General features: G+C 41.9%; 1 protein-coding gene across 1 annotated transcript in view; it reads right to left on the minus strand.

Moving 5' to 3' along the window:
• Positions 1-20,243, minus strand: part of DNAH9 (dynein axonemal heavy chain 9) — a 336,995-nt gene that overhangs the window by 258,385 nt on the left and 58,367 nt on the right. Inside the window, exons 13-20 of the mRNA XM_089663852.1 lie at positions 15,646-15,901; positions 14,967-15,208; positions 10,192-10,327; positions 8,253-8,449; positions 6,381-6,805; positions 5,957-6,179; positions 4,095-4,261; positions 3,139-4,009 (exon numbers count right to left, since the gene is read on the minus strand). Coding sequence (XP_089519978.1) covers positions 3,139-4,009; positions 4,095-4,261; positions 5,957-6,179; positions 6,381-6,805; positions 8,253-8,449; positions 10,192-10,327; positions 14,967-15,208; positions 15,646-15,901 — 2,517 coding nt within the window. The remainder of the gene's footprint in view (positions 1-3,138; positions 4,010-4,094; positions 4,262-5,956; positions 6,180-6,380; positions 6,806-8,252; positions 8,450-10,191; positions 10,328-14,966; positions 15,209-15,645; positions 15,902-20,243) is intronic.

Here is a 20,243-nt window from a genome sequence, read left to right on the forward strand (position 1 = left end):
CTTGTTTATGATATGCAGAGAAAACTGCCATCCAGTTGAGGGTTTACATCTACCTTAAATATCAGAACTTATTAAACTCAAAATGAAAGCGATCTTTCTTCCCACTGTTGTACTTGCCTCAAGTATGCATTTTTTCACCGAAGCACCATAAACTATTGTTATTTACCCATCAATAAACATGAACCTGAGAAATACGCCGACTATCACAAATGTATTCTCGCACTGCAAAGAAAATGCAATTGCAGAGCCAATCAGAGAATGTATTTGCTCTAATGCTTTTTTAGGGGCTCCTCGAGCGTGTCCGGACTTTTACCAGCATTTTATTTACTCAGAGTCAGCTCATAATATGGGAACATATTTCCAGTTTGTTGGGATTTTATGACTGTCGGGTTATGGCGCTCTGCTACAACACTAAATGTCATTTTATAGAGTTGCGTAAAGGGATAAAAATGACAACATTTTTTAGGTTTATAACAGAGAAAACATTTTGTGGTGACACCTCTGCAGCAAACACAATGCAGATACCAAACGGCAGCAGAGGATTCTGGGAAGATCGAAGTTCTGCTTTAGGAAGGTCGAGATGTCACAAGCATTATGGGGATTGCTTTGCATTTCTGGAGCCACGCAGAACTAAGTTAAAGTGAATCTAAAACCCAAAAGAAAATATTATCTATTGCAGCTTGCCAGATGGGTGGCTGCATTCATTTTTTTTTAAAGACTCTTTTTTTCCTTTAGTTTCACCTTATAATCCTGGCAGTAATATACTTTTTGACAAGGGTGACAACACTCACTCAATGTACAAAGGTTCTAACTCTTCCCACCACGCTGGAAGTACAAGGAAAAGTGACTGTGTATTTGTGCCGTCATTGCTGTCATATGGATGGGTTATTGGAGGGTTGTATATTTTTAATTCATAAAGATGAATTGCATGTCTGGTTACACCGGACTAACTATGCATATACCATACCTGTAGGATCCCCATGGAAGCTGGAAATCACTGTAGCAGGCACCTCTACAACAGCGATAGCCAGTTGCTTCCATGTCCCATACCGAGCGTCTTCCTTACTGCTTACTGAACACAAAGGGGTCACCCGCTCGGCACAGGTGCCATTTAGAGAACACTTTAATTATGCAAAGTGTTCTCTGATTGGACAAGGTGGAGATCATGACAGCACCAAACCACCTTTCCACCTCTTCCAATCAGAGAACACTTTGAATTAATTGAGCAAGCTGAGAGAGCAACCTCCTGTTTTCACAATGCAGCCACTCAGCATGGGACCAAGAAGCTATTGGATCTCATTGGAGTAGGGGTGCCCTACAGTGATTTCTATCTTCTATGGGGGATCAGCCATGTATGGTATATGCATATGGTCTAAGCTGGACCAATGTGTAAAAATATTCATACCTGGAACTCATCTTTAAGCAATAATATTTAAATGTATTTACTGAATATACTGGGGTTGATTTACTAAAGGCAAATAGACTGTGCACTTTGCAAAGTGCAGTTGCTCCAGAGCTTAGTAAATGAGCAGAAGCTCTGCGGACTTCCATCCTCCAATCATGTTCAAGCAAAAATGCTATTTTTGTTTATTTTTTTAAATTTTCCTTGTATGTGATTGGGTATTCTTTGCAGGGTGAAGCTTTGCATCATTTATTAAGCTCTGGGGCAACTGCACTTGCAAAGAATACCTAATCACATGCAAGGAAAATTTAACAAAAATAGCATTTTTGCTTGCACATGATTGGAGGATGGAAGTCCGCAGAGCTTCTCCTCATTTACTAAGCTCTGGAGCAACTGCACTTTGCAAAGTGCACAGTCTATTTACCTTTTGTAAATCAACCCAATTGTATACTTTCTAAAAGGCTACTATCAACTAACTGCAGCAGAAGAAGCAATAGAAAGTCAGGTGATCTCTCATCAGCTAGCATTCAAAGTGGGTTCGAAGATGGTTCAAAGTGGGTCAAATGGTCTCCTCAAACCATTGCCTCCAGTCCGGACAACAAGATGTTAAGTCAAAAAAGATTTTAAGAAAATGTGAGAGGCGTAAAATAGAACTCCAGGCAAAAAAACAATTCAGCAGTAGATGGAGGAGTTAACCTGTGTTTTTGAATGTAGACCATGATTATGGCTTAATAAACTTAGGCCGGCCATATATGGGTCGATTTCCGAACGATTTTTCGTTCAAAAATTGGACCTAAGAATAATCAGCCAATTTTCGCACTGTTAGTGGAGCAATGGCACCGGACGATTTTCATGGTTCCTCCCCATTTCGTTTATTGGGCATTCTGGAAATTTTGTGAAAAACGACCGATTTTCAAAATCATTGGTGGCACCAATCGGATTACAGAATAAACAATGTTTTCGCTTGTTGATTGAAAAATCATTCAGAATTCGACCCATGTATGGCCTGCTTTAAACAGGTCTCAAATTGAGCACTTTCTGGGTGAATTTTCTTTTTATTCAGACACCTGTGCTTTTATTTTCACCTGGTGATCCTACCAGTAACCTAATTCTTGTTCTAGGGTGACAATACTTACTGTAATGCATCTATGGAGGAAGCCATGTTTGTCACCATCTATGGAGGAAGCCATGTTTGTCACCATAGGCTGCTGTCGTGATTTGGACTAAAAATATGTCTTCCTCTCTTCATATCCATTACATAAGGAGCAATGGCATCTGTAGTTTACAGAAATAGTTTCAAAGCAAAATAATACTGTTTTTGCTTTTGAGGTAGTGCACACGATTTTACAAGGACACTGCATTTCTGGTAAGGTCAACAAGGGTTTTTTTGTACTTACTAAAAATGTTCTTCACCTAAAAAAAAAAAAGAAGAAAACTCCTGCCTCCAGCTAACAGCAGGATAATAATTCAAAAAGGAATTTAAGAAAATGTGAACATCGTAAAAGAACTCCAGGCTAAAAACAATTCAGCAATAGATGTAGGTGACGACCTGTGTTTTTAGATGTAGGCTATGGTTATAGTTTAATTTCCTTTTAAAGCTGAGCACTTTCTTTAGTGAAGAGTGTATCCAAAGGCCGGACATAGATAAACAGGTTTCCACTTTACATACAGGTCACTGAATGTTGTGTTTTGCCTATCATTCTAGAATAACATGGAAAAGGTAGATTAACAGGTACCTCAGGAAGTTGTGCACGGATGTCATCAGAACCTATGAAAATGCTCTCCAGATGAGACCAGGTACGCTGAACCTCGAACCAGATGGAAATCACCGAGTCAGCACTGGACAGTTTCTTTTGCCAGCCTGAGACTTCTTCTAGGAAGAAAGCTATATACTTTGAGGTCATCAGGTTTTGCAGCTGAACCTGATTATCCTCCAGAGTCTCAATAAGTTCCTCATCTGACTTGATCAAAGGCACGCTTGTTCTCGGGTGAGGCTCATACTGGAAGTTCATCGCGCTCCAGGTAGCGTCCAATTCCTTCAAGACTTTCTCCATGCCCATTTCCTTCACAGCTTTGTCCACAATGCCACGAACTTCATCCTCAAAGTTATGGAGGTTGAGCTTTAACAAGTCAGCCAGAGTGGTGTCTTCATCCATTGTGAAGCGGACTCCAGTGGCTTGCATAAGTTGACTCCAGTGCCTTTCACGAATGGCGGGGTTCTGCAGTTCAGCCACAGCTCTTAGAGAGGTGAGTATGTTCTTCACTTGGTTATCAAGACCTGAGAATGCATCCCATGCCCTCATCTCCTTGTCCAGATTACGGATGTCCTTGGCAAACTTCTTGCACTCCAAGTCCATGTTTTCTACGTTGATCTCCCTCCACTTGGTGGTCTGCCAGTCATCCATGCTGGAGGTAACCAATGTGATCATATCCCAAAGCTCTTTAAGGAGACAGACCTCTTTTCGACATTGTTTCAGCTGCTTGTAATCTGGAACACCGACTTCAAACAAAGCGGCAGACTCGTAAATTGAGGCCATGATAGTCTCCATTTTCTGTATCTCCATATGTTTGTTATCCAACATCTGATATGGCAATACACTGTTAAACCTAGATAAAAAACAAACTGACTATCAAGTAACTCATTTAAACTTACGCTAATTGAAAAATGTCAGCCCAAATATTTGTTGTGTACCTAAAAGGAGCCTCCTTGCGGAACATCTCTCGGAAGTTGAACTGCTCAACATCAAATGAAGCACACTTCCGGCGGAGGAGGGTCACTTCATTGGCTTGTAAAGGAGCCACCTGCTGCTTCACGGTAATGGCCATCTTCTTAACATTGTTCCATTTCTCTGGCAGTTCCTGAGGAGACAAGGAGAGGCACCCTGATTACACACAGTTCGGTTCAGATGTCTGTTCTACAGCTCTAGTAAATGTTTAACTTATTCTCTCCTTTTGAATATATGATAATCATAGGCAGCTTTTTCAGCTCTAATGAGTGTCAGGAAAATACCCCAGTATTCAAAGCCACGCAGGTAATTCTGTCATCTTCATAGAATCACCATTGATTGTGTGAAGGCAGATGCTGGCCACCGAAGAAACATAATGGAACGAGTAAAAGTGTCAGGGACCATCGCGATGCATGGGTCTACACATGCATAGGTGTCTGTCAAGGCATGCAGGCAGCAGGGCACTAGGACCCAGGCGCACCTGTCGTCTATGACAGTACTGGGCAGGCACTAGGACCCAGGCTGTGCCTGTCAGGTGCAGGGCGGGCTACTTAAATCAGCCCTGAACAGACACTTGTTGCCGAATGGTCTTTGCGTATCCTGTTGCCTGTGTTGTGAGTAATCTGATCTGGATTGTCTGACCTTGTTGCCTTCTCCTGTCCTGACCCCTTGGCTCACCTGACTCTGCTCCTGGATGCTCCCTTATAGATCTGATCTTCTGGTATTGACCCTGCGTGTGACCCGACTATCCCTTGCCTACCGTCTTGTACCGCACCGACCCGCTAGTTACCGACACGGCCTGTTTGACTCTGATCTTGCTCATCCATCCCTCAGGGATCCCCGGGCTCCCTCACATCAGACTCTTAACCCACAGGAGCCTCTGGCAGACTCCTCTACCTCTGGTACTTAGACTCCGCACTCTGGGGAGGCTCTATCAGGGGACTGATAGAGGTGCTGTCAGGTGGTCCGTTACAAAAAGTTTGTGAAACCCTCTGTTTTATTTACGTAATCTAATCACCCCACTTGCAAGAGCAGTGACAGAGGTCACCTATATAAAACCAGAACAATGATCCCTCTACAATTTGAGTATTAGTCCTTAACACCATCTATCACACACACAATGTTGTTTTACCATTTTTTCCCCAATGAGCTGACAACAATATACATCTTTAGCCATGTAATTTAAACAATTAAGACATGTTACGAACACACTATAATTTTATTATATAATTAGAACAAGGTGGTTTCAAAGAACCTACAGCTCCAGTCATGTTTATGGACAATGAGCATCTGCCTTGACACCTTCCATGGTAATTGGAGAAAGGTGTCTGAGTTTCTCATGTGGCTATAAAGACTTGGGTATGTTCCTGACACTTAGAGCTGAGAAAGCTCTTCAGAGGTGTATCACAAGATCTCAAACAAGTCCAGTTGAATACTACTACCTTCTACTATCTATATCATGACCTGCAAAACTGTAAACCTTCACAGACAAGTGATGGATTGTTGGACCTTATCTTTCTTTTAAAAAACACATGGATTTGCTGTTTCAGTGTCTGCTGTAGCACAGACTGCCAAAACTTGTCTTGGGAGGTCCAAACCAAGTGCAGCAAAGCCATACAGGTCTGTCTTTCTAGTGGTGCTGGATGGCCTAGCAAAAACAGTTATAAAGTTTGCTTCAGCTTCATGGTAAGAATATTGATAAAAGGCTCATATTAATGGTTTTACAACTATAAACTAAGTTACGACATATACCCTCTCAATAGGCAAGATGGCCCTGCCCTGAAGCCTGGACGTAACCTTGAAGTGATATACAAAATGTGGTCCTGACCTCCAGCTGTTTGTAGACTTCATCAGGAAGTTCCTGCTCATAGACTTTCAGGAGCTCTATGGTCTGTTTCAGAGGCTCAAACAACTCATCAGTGCTGCTTTGTCGATCCTTCACAGCCATTAAGTGGCCCATTATTTCCACCAGACCAACATAATCTCCTTCTTTCAGCTGTTTGCTTAAACCTCTCTCTGTCACCTTGATAAACTCCTCCAGATCTGCCAGACTGTGGGGATAAATAAAATAATTTATTTATTACTTAATGTAACACCCACAATTTCCAGAGCATGTTTCATTACATACCACACAGAAAGATAAAAGTCAGTCCTGTGGCCAGATGGAGCTCACACTCTAATGAACCCACAACTACATTACAAGCACACCGTCTATTGTTAATTGTGAAGGCCTTTTTCATACTTGACCTTACCTGTTTGTGACGTGATCAATGAGATGCTGCTTAAACATCAGACTCCACCTCTTGATGACATTGAGAAGTGCAGATTTGAAGGGCTGTGCATCCACCTTCATCCACCCTTCGAACACATTGACTGGTTCCATGCTGCTGACTTTCTCATAGATATTCTCATAGGAATCTATCTGTTCTCTGAATTGACCTAACGTGGGTGGGGTCTCTGGTACTCCATCCTCAGCATGAGCTTCTATCTCCTCTGCTGTGAGCACATGACCGTAGAGCAGAAACTGGCGCATGAACTCTTTGCGGTCATCGACGTAAAGGTAGGAGTAGTGATCGAAGGAGTTGCGGTACTCAGTGCACATGGTCATCATGTTCTGCACACTTTCCATGAGGAAGTTACGCATGTCAGCGAGGTCCACCATATCTTCCATATCAGCCTAGGGAGAATATATAAATAAAAAATATATATAATTCAGTCCATGACAGCAAAAATTTAAAGAAGAAAACAAAATTATAATTAGAGAAATCAACAACACCAATTAGAGAGAATTTTAAGAGTCTTGAATCCTTATGTACCAGCTGTGTGATCTATCAGAAGGGCTGCGCCAAGAGAAATGATTAGTGTAGCAGCTACTCCTGGCCTTGTCCCTTATATATCCGCTGCTGTTAGAATTGATCTGGATGTGGCTACATTGATGTCCTTTGTGCCCAGTCTAGTCTACACCATGGATCCAACATTTTGTGAATGCACCTATTTCAGCTAACATTTTGCTATTTTGACCATTAGCCCATCAACCCCCTGATCCGCTGAAGAAGACCCATATTGGCTGAAAGTTTAAATGCTTTGGGACTCATACAGGTTTCAGTTGTGCCAAACTGTGGATTTGATGGTGACATTTGTTATATGTAGTATTTGCCTTGATGGTTTTTTTAGAATTACTGTGACCTTGGCTCTCTGTTTTAATGAACCGTCATATAAATAAACTTTACTATGATTTTAGATGAATATTTATTTTCAGTTTTTGATATTGATGCCTAAAAAATCCAATCCAGTTCAATTTTGTCCTTGTCTACCATCACCAAGTCTTCTCATCATATCACAGTCACACTCATCCCAAATCCCCCCATATCATGGAGCCCGCCATTACAGATCCCTCCAATCACAGTTTCCACTTGACATAAGAGCCCTATCTTTTGGTTCCAGCAGTGTGGCAAAGAGCAGAAGGTAGAACAGATTTGGAGGAACCAGGCTTCTCTCTTCTGAATGCTGGGGAAAGTCCTACATGTTGCATGCCCTGGATCTAGGTCATGACTTGCCATGGTGCGGGAGCTGGCCATCAATACCATAGCAATGAATGACACATTCCATAAGTATTTTTAGATGGAGAATGAGATGACTAAGAGAGGACTCCATGGAACCCACAATCCTTATACTGAATCATTCATTATCAATGGTGGTGGGGAATGCTAAGGCCCATGAAACACTTGTGATCATTATGGAGGACACAGTAGGACAGTGAAATAGTAACATGCTTTCATGTGTCATGTACATTCTGCAGAGTTTTTGGCAATGAGGGAGTGACATCTTCACCCGGCACAGGAGTGACAAAAATAAAGCAGGCAAGTGTTATCCCTGCACAATTTAGCAAGCAACAGGATCACAATTGAGAAATGGGCTTAAGTCCATGAATATGAGCACAACAGAAATGCATTTTCTGAACACGCCATCTCATCAACCTTATTACTTTATTTAGTATCTGCAAAACATTTCATCAGCCATAAAAGGAAACCTCTTGGCCAACAAACATCTTCCAAACATTCAGAACCAATTATCATGAAGATGAGCATAGAACATACACCTTCTTTCATAATATGAATCCATACCTGGTAATTGGGGAAGCTGCCTGTTTTCGATACCCTAGGAATCAGAGAAGAAATCTTGTAGATGTCATTGATAAGTCCTTCTATGATATCGTATAAGCCATCACTAGCACCAAGGTCCAGGGAAGGTCTGAACACCATGTCTGGGATCACAAGGTCCAGCTGGACTTCAAACAACGGGGTGAGGCCGGCTTTAGCATCTGAAAAGAGATAGAAGAGGCTGACAGTTGCTAGGAGGGGAACAACAGTTGTCCAAAAATAGCAATTGGATTCTAGACACTGTATTAGCTTTCCAAAGCAGGTTAGAAATTTAGAGCAAACATCATCCTTGTAGAACATCACCCCATCACGACTTTATTTTATTACACAGAAAAGTCAGCAGATGTGAAAACCTATATGAGAGTGAAGGTATGTTAAGCCAAGACCTTCATCAGTGCAAAACACAAAAATGGACTCTCCAATAAGATCTCCGGTGGAGATTTACCTAACCTGCATTCACCTACAACAGATGTCAGTTGGAGTGATCCTTTAAGTCTGAAGAGGCCTAGTGAGTTCCTCCAAAGTAAATCCTGAATAAAGTGAAGCTCAAAAAGTGAAGTTCCATTCATTTTTTCCCTTTCCCTCCAGCCTGGAATTTGCAGGTTTTTAGGGGTAGGGGGAGGTGATTAAGTTTTTTTGTTGGTACCCACATCCAATTCCTCAGTACTCACCTAGGCAAGGATGATGTTGCTCTTCCCGCCCCCTCCCTGCCCTCAGTCCCCTGGGAGAAGCAGCTGTCAGGATCTGGATCACCTGTTGGTGGCACTGTGGTTTCCTGGGCCTAGGGTTGTAATTTCAGTGTCCACCAGTAGGTGTCTCCAAGCAGTCAGCAGACCCCAGTAACCAGTTTCCACCTGGTGCTGGCTGCTGGGAGTGTATTTAGGTCCTCCCCTACAAAGTGCCTCTTGCTCCAGTGTTTTGCTTCCTGGCAGCCATTCCTGTTCTTGCTCCTGCCCTGGTCGATGTACCCTTTATCTTGCTGTCTTGTACCTGCCCCCACTTGTTCCTGATCCCAGTTTTGTTTCCTCCTTCCCATCTGCTCCCTGTACCTCCACTTGCTTTTTGGCGTTCCCCATTTTGTATATACAGTAATGTATTTCTCTACAGCCATTAGCATGTTCCTTGTTGGTACAACTGACTGGTTCCTTGTACTGCTCTTCTCTCCTAGTTTGAGCTTTGCTGTTCAGGGATTGCTATAGTCAGGTATTTATATTGCATGCATTTAATACAACACAATTAATGATGCATTAATCATTATAGAGCTGCATTATTATGCATCTTTTATATCTGCCAGAGTTCAGCTTTAATATGAATTTCATAAATCTTCAACTAACTTGAAAATTTGTCTTTGCTCAGTAGTATATCAGATACAGGCCATGAAGTTATAACAGGCTGTTGTATATTGTGGATCACAAGTTTCCCTAATAAAGAGTTGATCAATTACAGAAGGGAAGACAGAGGCAAGCAGACAATATTATGGCGTAGTCTTTACTGAAAGCTGTGTTATACACATATTAACACAGCTCTGTAGATACAAATACATCACTGCGAAGGGGAGAAGCAGCACAAAGAGTCAATCGGTTAATGTGCTGACAAGGAACACTCTGATAGGCAGAGAGAAGAGAGTGACAGAGACAACCTCATCACTCTGCTGCTTCTCTTTTTGCTGTCCAATCACAGGCTGGGGGTGGTTTCAGGATGACCTGGGCTCAGAGGAAGTGGGTTGAATGATATTGGCTAAGAGACTGAAGACATCTAGCTGCAAAAAGTGGTATTGCAGGGGGGTGGGGGGATCTGAATTGAAAGTGAACATTGCAGCAAAAGCTGTTTTTTTTATTGTTTAACGGGCTATTCATTTTTATTTTATTATTTTTGGCTGAAGTTCTGCTTTAACTCTGCCTACCTGTATTATCCAGGATGAATTTTAGGGAGCACTCAATGGCATTGAAGAACCCGTCGAGCACCATTTCATCGATGTAATCCTCGTACGCCTTCCAGGTATCAGAATCCGGGTCTGCGGAGAAGAGTCCCATGTTCTCCTGAAAAACAAGAGCGCGGCTGATTGCAAGTCTAGAGGAAGGAACACACGATTCTACCTCTGCATCCCCCGTGGACATAAACGCAGCTTCCATTTTCAGTGAAAATGTAAAAAATGAAAAATGAATGGCTGGGGGGGAACCGTGCGCGATGAATCCTCTGCTAAAAATCAGCCTTTCATTATTTTTTACAGCCTTCAACAAAAATTACACAGGTAAGGTTGACCAGGTTCATTTAATTGAATTTTATACTTGGCATCGTTCCCCATCCTCAGATCGGGGAGAGATGTTTTGTATTCCTGCGGGGAGCCCGAATCTTTAATACACTCAGATTTCTGCCAATGATTTCCATTTTTTTGGAGGGGGGGAATCAGACAGCGTTAGGTTTAAATGGCCCCACGTGAACTTTTCCTTACTGCCTTCTGAGACATCTTTTCTGCAATCAGCAAATCATTTAATTTAAGTGGACAAATTCATTGTTAATATACACAGAAAAAAATAATTAAAAAAATAAAGATATATATATATATATATATATATATATACACACATATATACATTTATATATATATATATTTTATTTTTTTTTTATTTTTTCCAGCAAGGCGGATTGAAGGGCAACAAGGTCGCACGAAGAACCTTGACACAGATTAACCAATCAGATGTTTTTAAATGGTCGCTGACCTCTCTGCTGATAATGACCAATGTGCCAAATTTTGGTGACCCTATGCAACGCATGGTATGAAAACCAATAGGACCCCACATCAGGATGAGGCCAGGATTAGGGTGTAACCTGCACCTGAGCCTGCATAGGGAGCACAATATTTTGGCAGATGACCATACAGACCATCAGAGTATCAGCCCATGACTTGGATGAACACCTTTGTGACCAGCTGTAATTGAAGCTCAAGTTCCCAGACCAAATTTATCTCTATAACTCAGCCTTTCTCAACCTTTTTGCCCCAGAGGAACCCTTGAAATAATTTTTAGGTCTCAGGGAACCCCTTGTAAGATTAGTCCATTGAGACGTCATATATTGATGGCAGTAAGTGGGACGAAAGCCCACCTTAAAAGGAAGGCCAGTAAGACACCCTTGTAGTCATACTCTGCCAGGTGGCAATAGAACTAAAACTAGAAAAGCTACAATTTCTGGGGAAATTGTGTGAAGTGTTCTTGCCTCCACCAGTAGTCTACAACTGGAGTGGGCGGAGTAACTTGGTGGATTGGCTTGAGTAACTGTTGTGTGGTTGGAGTGGCTGGAGTAACTGTGAAAAGGTTGGACTGGGCAGAGTAACTAGTTTTGAACATTCCGCCATTCATTCCTATGGGACCAATTTCACCACAAAAACGCTGATATTTCGTGAACCGTTTAGTGAAACGTTCCACAAAGTAATAGCACACCAATCGGGAACAATCTGCACGTTTCCGTATATTACTGTCTATGTAGTGTAAAAACTGTGGGAGGAGTTAGGGGGGTAAATTTGACCATAATAATAAGAATATATATGTGAGATAACAGTAAGTGGTCGCCATGCAAGAACACAACTATGCAAGTACCATCAGATGGGAGGTCACTTAGCCACAACTCAAGGAATCCCCAGTCACCACTGGAGGAATACTAGGTGAATACACAGAATCCTGGTGGAGAATGGCTGCTATAACTAATAGGATAAAAAGATAGCCCAATCTGCTTATAGTGCCAGATCCTATAAATTGAATGGAAGAAAGATGTTAAGATTTTAAGGGCACCAAAGAAATATCGAACAAAAATACAAGAAGAAATGTTTATTATCACTCTTTAAAAGCACATATAAAAACATAGCAAAAACAAGTTCATGGTCAAATATCAAAACCAGAGTGGGACACATAATCATGAACAATGCATTTAGAAACCTCAACGCATTTTAATTCTTCACACGAATCCTCATCAGAACAATGTATCACAATGGTTTAGCTAGGACCATAGATTACATAAGCATATTTCCTAAGAGGGCAAATCTCCCCAAAAAGGTATGAACTCTTTGAACACAAAGGTTACCATAAAGTTTCCAACTGAATGCAACTTTAAAAAGAAAAGCCAAAAAAGAAAAAACGGGCATCACCGATGTCTTCAATTGCTAACCACCAAAAATTCACAGGATATCACTAATGTTGCAGAAATCCAAAAACAATGTTGGGCTTCAAGGTCCACTCAAAATAGACAAATGCTTGATAGTATATACACTCAGCCATATGCAAAAAAAGAAAGGGATACTTGATGGCTAGTAAAATACAAAAGAGTAAGATGTCCCAACCAAGATAGACAAAGCATGTGGGCTCATTCAGTCACATGGCCATCAGATCTGGAAGTCAGCCTGGCAATTGAAGACATTGGTGGCACCCATTTATCCTCTATTTGGGTTTTATTTTTGAAGTTGCATTCAATGGGAAACACCAAAGTGACTTTTGTGTTCCAGGAGTTCAAACCTTTTTTGGGGTGGTTCCCTCTCAAATATGATTATTATGTAATCTATGGTCCTAGCTATTGTGATACATCCCCCTGATGAAGATTCGTGTCAAGAATTGAAACATGTCAGGGTTTCTACATGCATTGTTCATGTTAATGTGTCCTACTGTGGTTTTGATATTTGCCCAGGGACCTTTTTTGCTATGTTTTCTATATGCACGGTGTCTTTAAAGAGTGACAAACATTTTTACTTTTATTTTTGTTTGGTATTTCTTTTATGCCCTTAAAATCCTGATGTTTTTGCGATCTTTTTTTATCCATTCAATTTATGGGATGTGGCACTATAAGCAGATTGGGCTGTCTATAGTTGGCTGCTATAATTAAATTATCACTTTGAAAAAGTAGTGGTGGGGGGGGGCATTGGACGTGAATTTTCACAGGTTATCAAAATGTGGGCAAAATCATTATTTGGAACCAATTGGCCCATTGTTCGGCACCTCACCATAAAAACCGAGACCACCAAGGAGAGAACACTCATTCAAGTTGTAAAATCCAAGTGTAATAGATCAAAGAGAGTGCCAAATCCAAATCCTTAGGAGTCCAAACTCTATATTGTTCAACTAGTTACAACAAGCAGGGCAAAAGACAGTCAATGTGTTTTGGGGCCACACAATTCCCCTTCATCAGGGCTGGCTAAAATGACAGAGTGGTAATTGGACTCAAATGGACTCCTAAGCAGACTGATCTGCAGACAGAGAGGATGTTGTAAGCAACAGTATTGCAGATGCTCACAGTTATTAGTGGCAAGGGGAATTTATCACTTGTACAGTGGGGTCTAAGAGTTAGGAAGGTGCACAGGTGAGCATGCCTACTTCTCCTCTACAATGGTAATTAAAGGGAACTTAAAAATGAGTCTTGCCATCCTGATATGGTGCTAAAAAGCAATAATCTCTAGCATTTGTAAACCCTAACCATGAACTTCTCATATTTTCTCCCTTTTGGTCTGTTAAATATACCATTGAAAAGGTTTTTGTTATATCTGCTCAATAAGTGCATAAAAAAAAATACAGCAATCCAATGAGCTCCCAAGTTCCTGCGCTCTCAGCAGTTTTATCTCAAAGAGTATTAACAGCCCTTCCCAATTCACCTCTCTGAACTACAAAACATCTCCAACGATGTTATAAAGAGAAGAGGATCAGTGGAGGTATTCTGCAGACTTTGCAAAACTTCAATTTCTAGGTTAACAATGTTGTTCCTCCATTGATGCAGTATGGTGAGTGAGCATTGTCACCCTTGGACAGAAAGTGGGTTGCCATCTAAGGGTGACATATAAATATACATCCTGAACACGGCAGCCGGACTCATTCACCTCATCAACCGCTCCTTTTCCGCCACCCCCCTCTGCCAATCCCTCCACTGGCTTCAGATTGCCCAACGGATCAAATTCAAAATGCTAACACTGACGTACAAAGTTGTCCACCATACTGCCCCGAACTACATCACCGACCTGATATCCAAGTAGCGCCCAACACGCACACTCCGCTCCTCTCAAGACCTCCTTCTCCCTAGTTCCCTGGTCTCATCCTCCCATGCCCGCCTCCAGGATTTCTCCAGGACATCACCTATCCTCTGGAACTCCCTACACCAATCCATCAGACTATCACCTACTCTCCTCTCATTTAGGCACACCCTGAAAACCCACCTCTTCAGGGAAGCCTACCCCACCCCCTGCTAACCTGCTGACCTCCTCCACTCTTCCTACCACTCCATCCCCCACAGCTATCTCCTCCTGTACCACTATCCCCTCCCTCCTAGATTGTAAACTCAAAAGAGCAGGGCCCTCAAACCCCTCGTGTATCACATTGTATTGTTTTGGTACTGTCGCATGTTCTGTCTCCCTTTGTAATGTACAGCGCTGAGCGAACTGTTGGCGCTTTATAAATACTGTATAATAATGATAATAAACAAAGCTGCATATCACTGAAAAAAGTCTTTAAAAGAAAGAAAACTAATGCAGCCACCACCTCTAGGAACTGGTATGTATAATACGTTTAGATACATATAAATCCAACACCAGCTCAAACTATGTCACATTGCAGTGAGGGTGAGTACTGTCCCACAATGGGTAGTAGGGACTCCAGCCCAGCCCAAAGTGGTGGTCTCTGCCCACACTTTCCCTGCACCTGCAGTTTGTACCTTGAGTAGTTGGTGAATTTTGTTTCCAGATTCCCTGATCAGGTTGTATCGTTTCTCCAGGCGTTCATTGCGGTCATCCAGATTAAGCAAAGTGTCTTTCTTCCCATCTTTCCGCTCGAAAATCGGCAGGACCCAAGACTTCATAACAGCTTGGATTTCATCTACATTGTCCCTGGTTTTCTGGACCCGGCGCTCCAGGTCATGGACACTGTCTCTAACTTGCTGGATGTAATCCCAGATGCCTTAAAAAGACAGAAAGAGCATTATAGCGACATTGGCCAATAATGTAGAGTATTGTAGTGTCTAGATTTTAGTCCTGCGGTTTGGGTTTAATTTATTAAGGTTTTGGAACTGAGGGGTTTCCTGAAGGAATGTTACAACAGCAAAACCTTGCTTGTAATGTATAGGTTTACTTTTTAAATAGCACATCCAATTTTTTTTTAGGAGAGGAGAGAATCAAATGTGGGAAGGTCTTTTCTCTCTTGGAATTGCCATAATCAGGACTACGTTGTGACATCTTTTGGCCAAAGTGGACAGTCTTAGAAAACCAGACATTCTGTAGAATCTAAGAATGACAAACATTTATTTGCGTTCCTGTGGGTTACTGGACACTGGATGCCCTCAGTGCTTTACAGAATATAATAAAAAATATAAATATTCCATAAGACAAGAACAGTACCAATTGCTTTCCAGTTCAATGTCTCTTCTGCAGGCTTTAGATGGACATTGATCTCCTTCAGCTGGCCCTCCACCAAAGGGAACTCCACCTCTAGGATGGTGCTGATCACCTTGTTGTACCAGTTGATTGTAAGCTCTAGATTGGCGGTGTACTGTCTGTAGGACTCCTTGGATGAGAAGATGTCCTCGGCTTCTTTAGGGATGGTCTCCATACGAAGTGTTTGCAGATATTTCACTTCACGCAGCACAGAAACCAGCTGTAACGGTACAGATGACCAATATTTATTCAGCTGACAATACCAGTTGATCGATATACAAAGGGATTGTTCATCCATAGACTAAATTTTAGTATAAAGCCTATGCCTATCTAAACCCAAAAACAAAAATGTAATACAGTTGTGGATCAAAGGTTTGCATAGCTTGGCCGAAATCGTGCAATTTTGGCATTTATATTGGAAATATGACTAATCATGCCCAAAAAAACGGTCTTTTATTTAAGGATAATGATCATATGAAGCCATTTATTGTCACATAGTTGTTTGGCTCCTTTTTAAATCATATTGATAACAGAAATCACCCAGATAATGCTGATAACAAGTGCCCATCCCCCGGAATGGGACACACACAGGTTAAAAATGGCAATTAAGGGTTAATTTCCCACATCTGTGGCTTTTTAAATTGCACTTAGTGCCTGTGAGCCTGTTAGCTGTCATATGGATGCACTGAGCAGGATAGATACTGAGCCATGGGGAGCAGAAAAGAACTGACAAAAGACTGGCATAACAAGGTAATGGAACTTTATAAAGATGAAAAAGGATATAAAATGATGTCCAAAGCCTTGAATATGCCAATTAGTACTGTTATATCACTTATTAAGAAGTGGAAAATTTAGAGATCTCTTGATACTAAGCCAAGGTCAGGTAGACCAAGAAAGATCACAGTCACATCTGCCAGAAGAATTGTTGGGGATACAAAGAAAAACCCACAGGTAACCTCAGGAGAAATACAGGCTGCTCTGGGAAAAGACTGTGTGGATTTTTTTAAGGAGCACACTACAAAAATTCTTAAACAATATGAGCTGTATGGCCGAGTTGCTAGAAAGAGGCCTTTACTACACCAATGCTACAAAAAAAGCCCAGTTACAAAATGCCCGACAACACCTTGACACGCCTCACCAGGCTTTTTTGTGGCATTGGCACAGTAAAGGCTTCTTTTTGGCAACTCGACCATACAGCTCATTTTTGTTTAAGAATTGTTGTATTGTGCTCCTTTAAAAAACCACACCGTCTTTTTCCAGAGCAGCCTGTATTTTCTCCCGAGGTTGCCTGTGGGTTTTTCTTTGTATCACAAACAATTCTCCTGGCAGATGTGGCTGCAGGCTGAAAATCTATGGATAGACCTTAAAAGAGCAGTGCGTGACAGACAGCCCAGAAATCTCAAAGAACTGGAAGACTTTTGTAAGGAAGAATGGGCAAAGATACCTCAAACAAGAATTGAAAGACTCTTGGCTGGCTACAAAAAGCGTTTACAAGCTGTGATACTTGCCAAAGGGGGCAGTACAAGATATTAACTCTGCAGGGTGCCCAAACTTTTGCAGACGCCATTTTTTTTTTCTGTTTTTTTGAAAGTGTAAATGATGGAAATAAAATCTAACTTTTGTTGACATATTATAAGAATGTCTAATCTGTAATTTGATGCCTTTTGGAGATTTTTCCATCTTTCCTTGGCTTCTTTATGCACATTAATACAAATTTTTAGCTGGGGTGCCCAAACTTTCGATCCCCACTGTAAATACAAAATAAACATATATCAGATAAAAGGCATGAAGCTAAGCATACATACTGTAATTAGGAAGGACGCCTTAAAGGCATGAGAAAAAAAAATTGGGCTTCATTTTGCAGGTGTCAAACTTTTTTGCTGCAGAGGACAAAAACACAAATGTAACGGAGGTGCAGCTTTCTTTGATTGATTGCTCTTCATCCACTGCCCCTGAGGATATGGGTTTACCGGGAACAAGTCCATCAAAACAGGGACCGTCCCTAGGAAATGGGAATCGATGGCTACTTAGGATACAACCCCAACATAATGCTGGAGTAAGCAATTTTTTAGCTGGCCTGTCCCTTCAGTCTTCCAGTAATTGAGAGTTTTGACTCCAAGCTTTACCATAGACCTCTTTTCCTGTTTTGCGTTTTCTTGGCCAAAACGCTGAAGTTGAAACTTATCAGAATGTATTCTGCAGACTATTTCCTGCATTTTATGCTTTTAGCTCAGTTCTCCCCATTAAATATGAAATTAATAGAGTCAGGTAATTATCGTACATAAATTGTATACCAAGTCTACCCAGCACAATCGCATCTCTCAGGGCTCATAAACAACTTTATGAACACAGTAGACCGTTTTATCGTCCTATTTCATTTTATGCCAGAAAATTATCTGCCATTAAGTGTAAATTTTCAATCTCACCTATGCTGCCTGAATGAATCAAGTTAATGAAGCATTAGCAAATTATAAACGTCTATATGGAGAAAAAATTTCTGAAAATTTTGAGGAAATGAGGGTCAAACTCCTAATGTAATAATGTAAAGATGTCAAATGTGCAAATCCAGACAAATTTCCTATTAAAGTTAATGTAGAGCCAAAATTGTTTTGCTTTGATTGGGGCAGAGAAGAATTAGAACCTCTGTCACATTTTTATTAAACTGTGAGAATGACAAGTGCTGGATTGGTCAACGGGTAATATACAGTCATGGTTTTTATACAGGAGTTAGCAGGCAGCTTTATTTTTCTAGGAATTCTATTGTTAGTCCATAGAATATAGACTATTCCCAAATTCATCATCTCACCCAAGGGCACAGACTTCCCCCAGCCCAGGCCCGTGGAATAGTGACTGAGGCCACCACTGTAAAACACACTATATTGTCAAAAGTATTGGGCCGCCTACCTTTAGAAACACATGACCTTTAATGGCCCCCCAGTCTTAGTCCGTAGGGTTCAATATTGAGTTGGCCCCGCCCTTTGCAGCTATAACAGCTTCCACTCTTCTAGGAAGGCCGTCTACAAGGTTTAGGAGGGTGTCTATGGGAAGGTTGGACCATTCTTCCAGAAGCACATTTGTCAGGTCAGGCACTGATGTCGGACCAGAAGGCCTGGCTCGCAGTCCTCGCTCTAATTCTTACCAAAGATTCCTCCTCAAATGTCCCTTTTAAGCTGTTTTAGAGATACACTATATTGCCAAAAGTATTGGGCCATCTGCCTTTGCATGCACATGAACTTTAATGCCCCCAGTCTTAGTCCGTAGGGTTCAATATTGAGTTGGCTCCGCCCTTTGCAGCTATAACAGCTTCAACTCTTCTGGGAAGGCCGTCCACAAGGTTTAGGAGGGTGTCTATGGGAAGGTTGGACCATTCTTCCAGAAGCACATTTGTCAGGTCAGGCACTGATGTCGGGGGAGGAGGCCTGGCTTGCAGTCTCCGCTCTAATTCATCCCAAAGGTGTTCTATGGGGTTGAGGTCAGGACTCTGTGCAGGCCAGTCAAGTTCCTCTACCCCAAACTCGCACATTCATGTCTGAAGGCCACAAGAGGTCTTTAGCTATTGAGTCTGCAGAGTTGGCGGCTTCTGCGCACTTCAGCATGTGCTGACCCCGCCCTGTCATGTGACGTGGCCTACCACTTGGTGGATGAGTTGCTGTTGTTTCCAGTTGCTTCCACTTTGTTATAATCCCACTACCAGTTGAGCGTGGAATATTTAGTAGCCAGGAAATGTCACGGATGGACTTATTGCACATCATCATAATTGAAATTGGATCTACTTCGGGGAACAGTTTTTCATTTTCGTTTTTCATAAAGGACTTGTCAAAGACTGTCTACTGTCATTTTTACACTACACTTTTTTTTGTGAATGAGTACCATGTATTCCATACTCATTGGGGGGATCTGGGGGCCCCCTAGTTAAAGAGGGATTCAAGATACCGATAAGCCCCCTGCCTGCAGACCCCCACAGCCACTGGGGAAGAGGCCCTTGTCCCCCAAAGCACCCCCTCCCATGTTGAGGGCATGTGGACTTGTATGGTTGGGGGGGGGGGGCGCTCGCTCACCCCCCCTCCTTTCCTGACCTGCCAGGCTGCATGCTCAGATAAGGGTCTGATATGGATTTTGGGTGGGGGTGGGGGTGGGACCCACCGGGACCCACCCCACCTCCCAGTGGGACCCACCCACCCCACTTTTTTTTACATTTTGGCATGAGTGTTCCCTTCAAAATCCAAACCAGACCTAAAAAGCTTGGTATGGATGGGGAGGGGACCCCACACTTTTTTTTTTAAATTTTTAATTGCCAGCAATTCTTTTTACATTCAGCTGTTAGTGAGCAACCCTGCTGACAGCTGAAACATGCTCAGATAAGGGTCTGGTATGGATTTTGGGGGGGACTCTACCCCTTTTTTTTCTACATTTTGGCGTGGGTGTTCCCCTCAAAATCCATACCAGTCCAAGAGGGCTTGGCATGGACGGGAGGGAACCCCACGTTTTTTTTTTATTTTCTTAATTGCCAGAAATTCTTTTTACATTCAGCTGTCAGTAAGGAACCCCGCTGACAGCTGAAA

Source organism: Staurois parvus, unplaced genomic scaffold (genome assembly GCF_062004578.1).
Source record: "Staurois parvus isolate SC_StPar_1 unplaced genomic scaffold, SC_StPar_1.0 ptg001787l, whole genome shotgun sequence".
NCBI classification, from domain to species: domain Eukaryota; kingdom Metazoa; phylum Chordata; class Amphibia; order Anura; family Ranidae; genus Staurois; species Staurois parvus.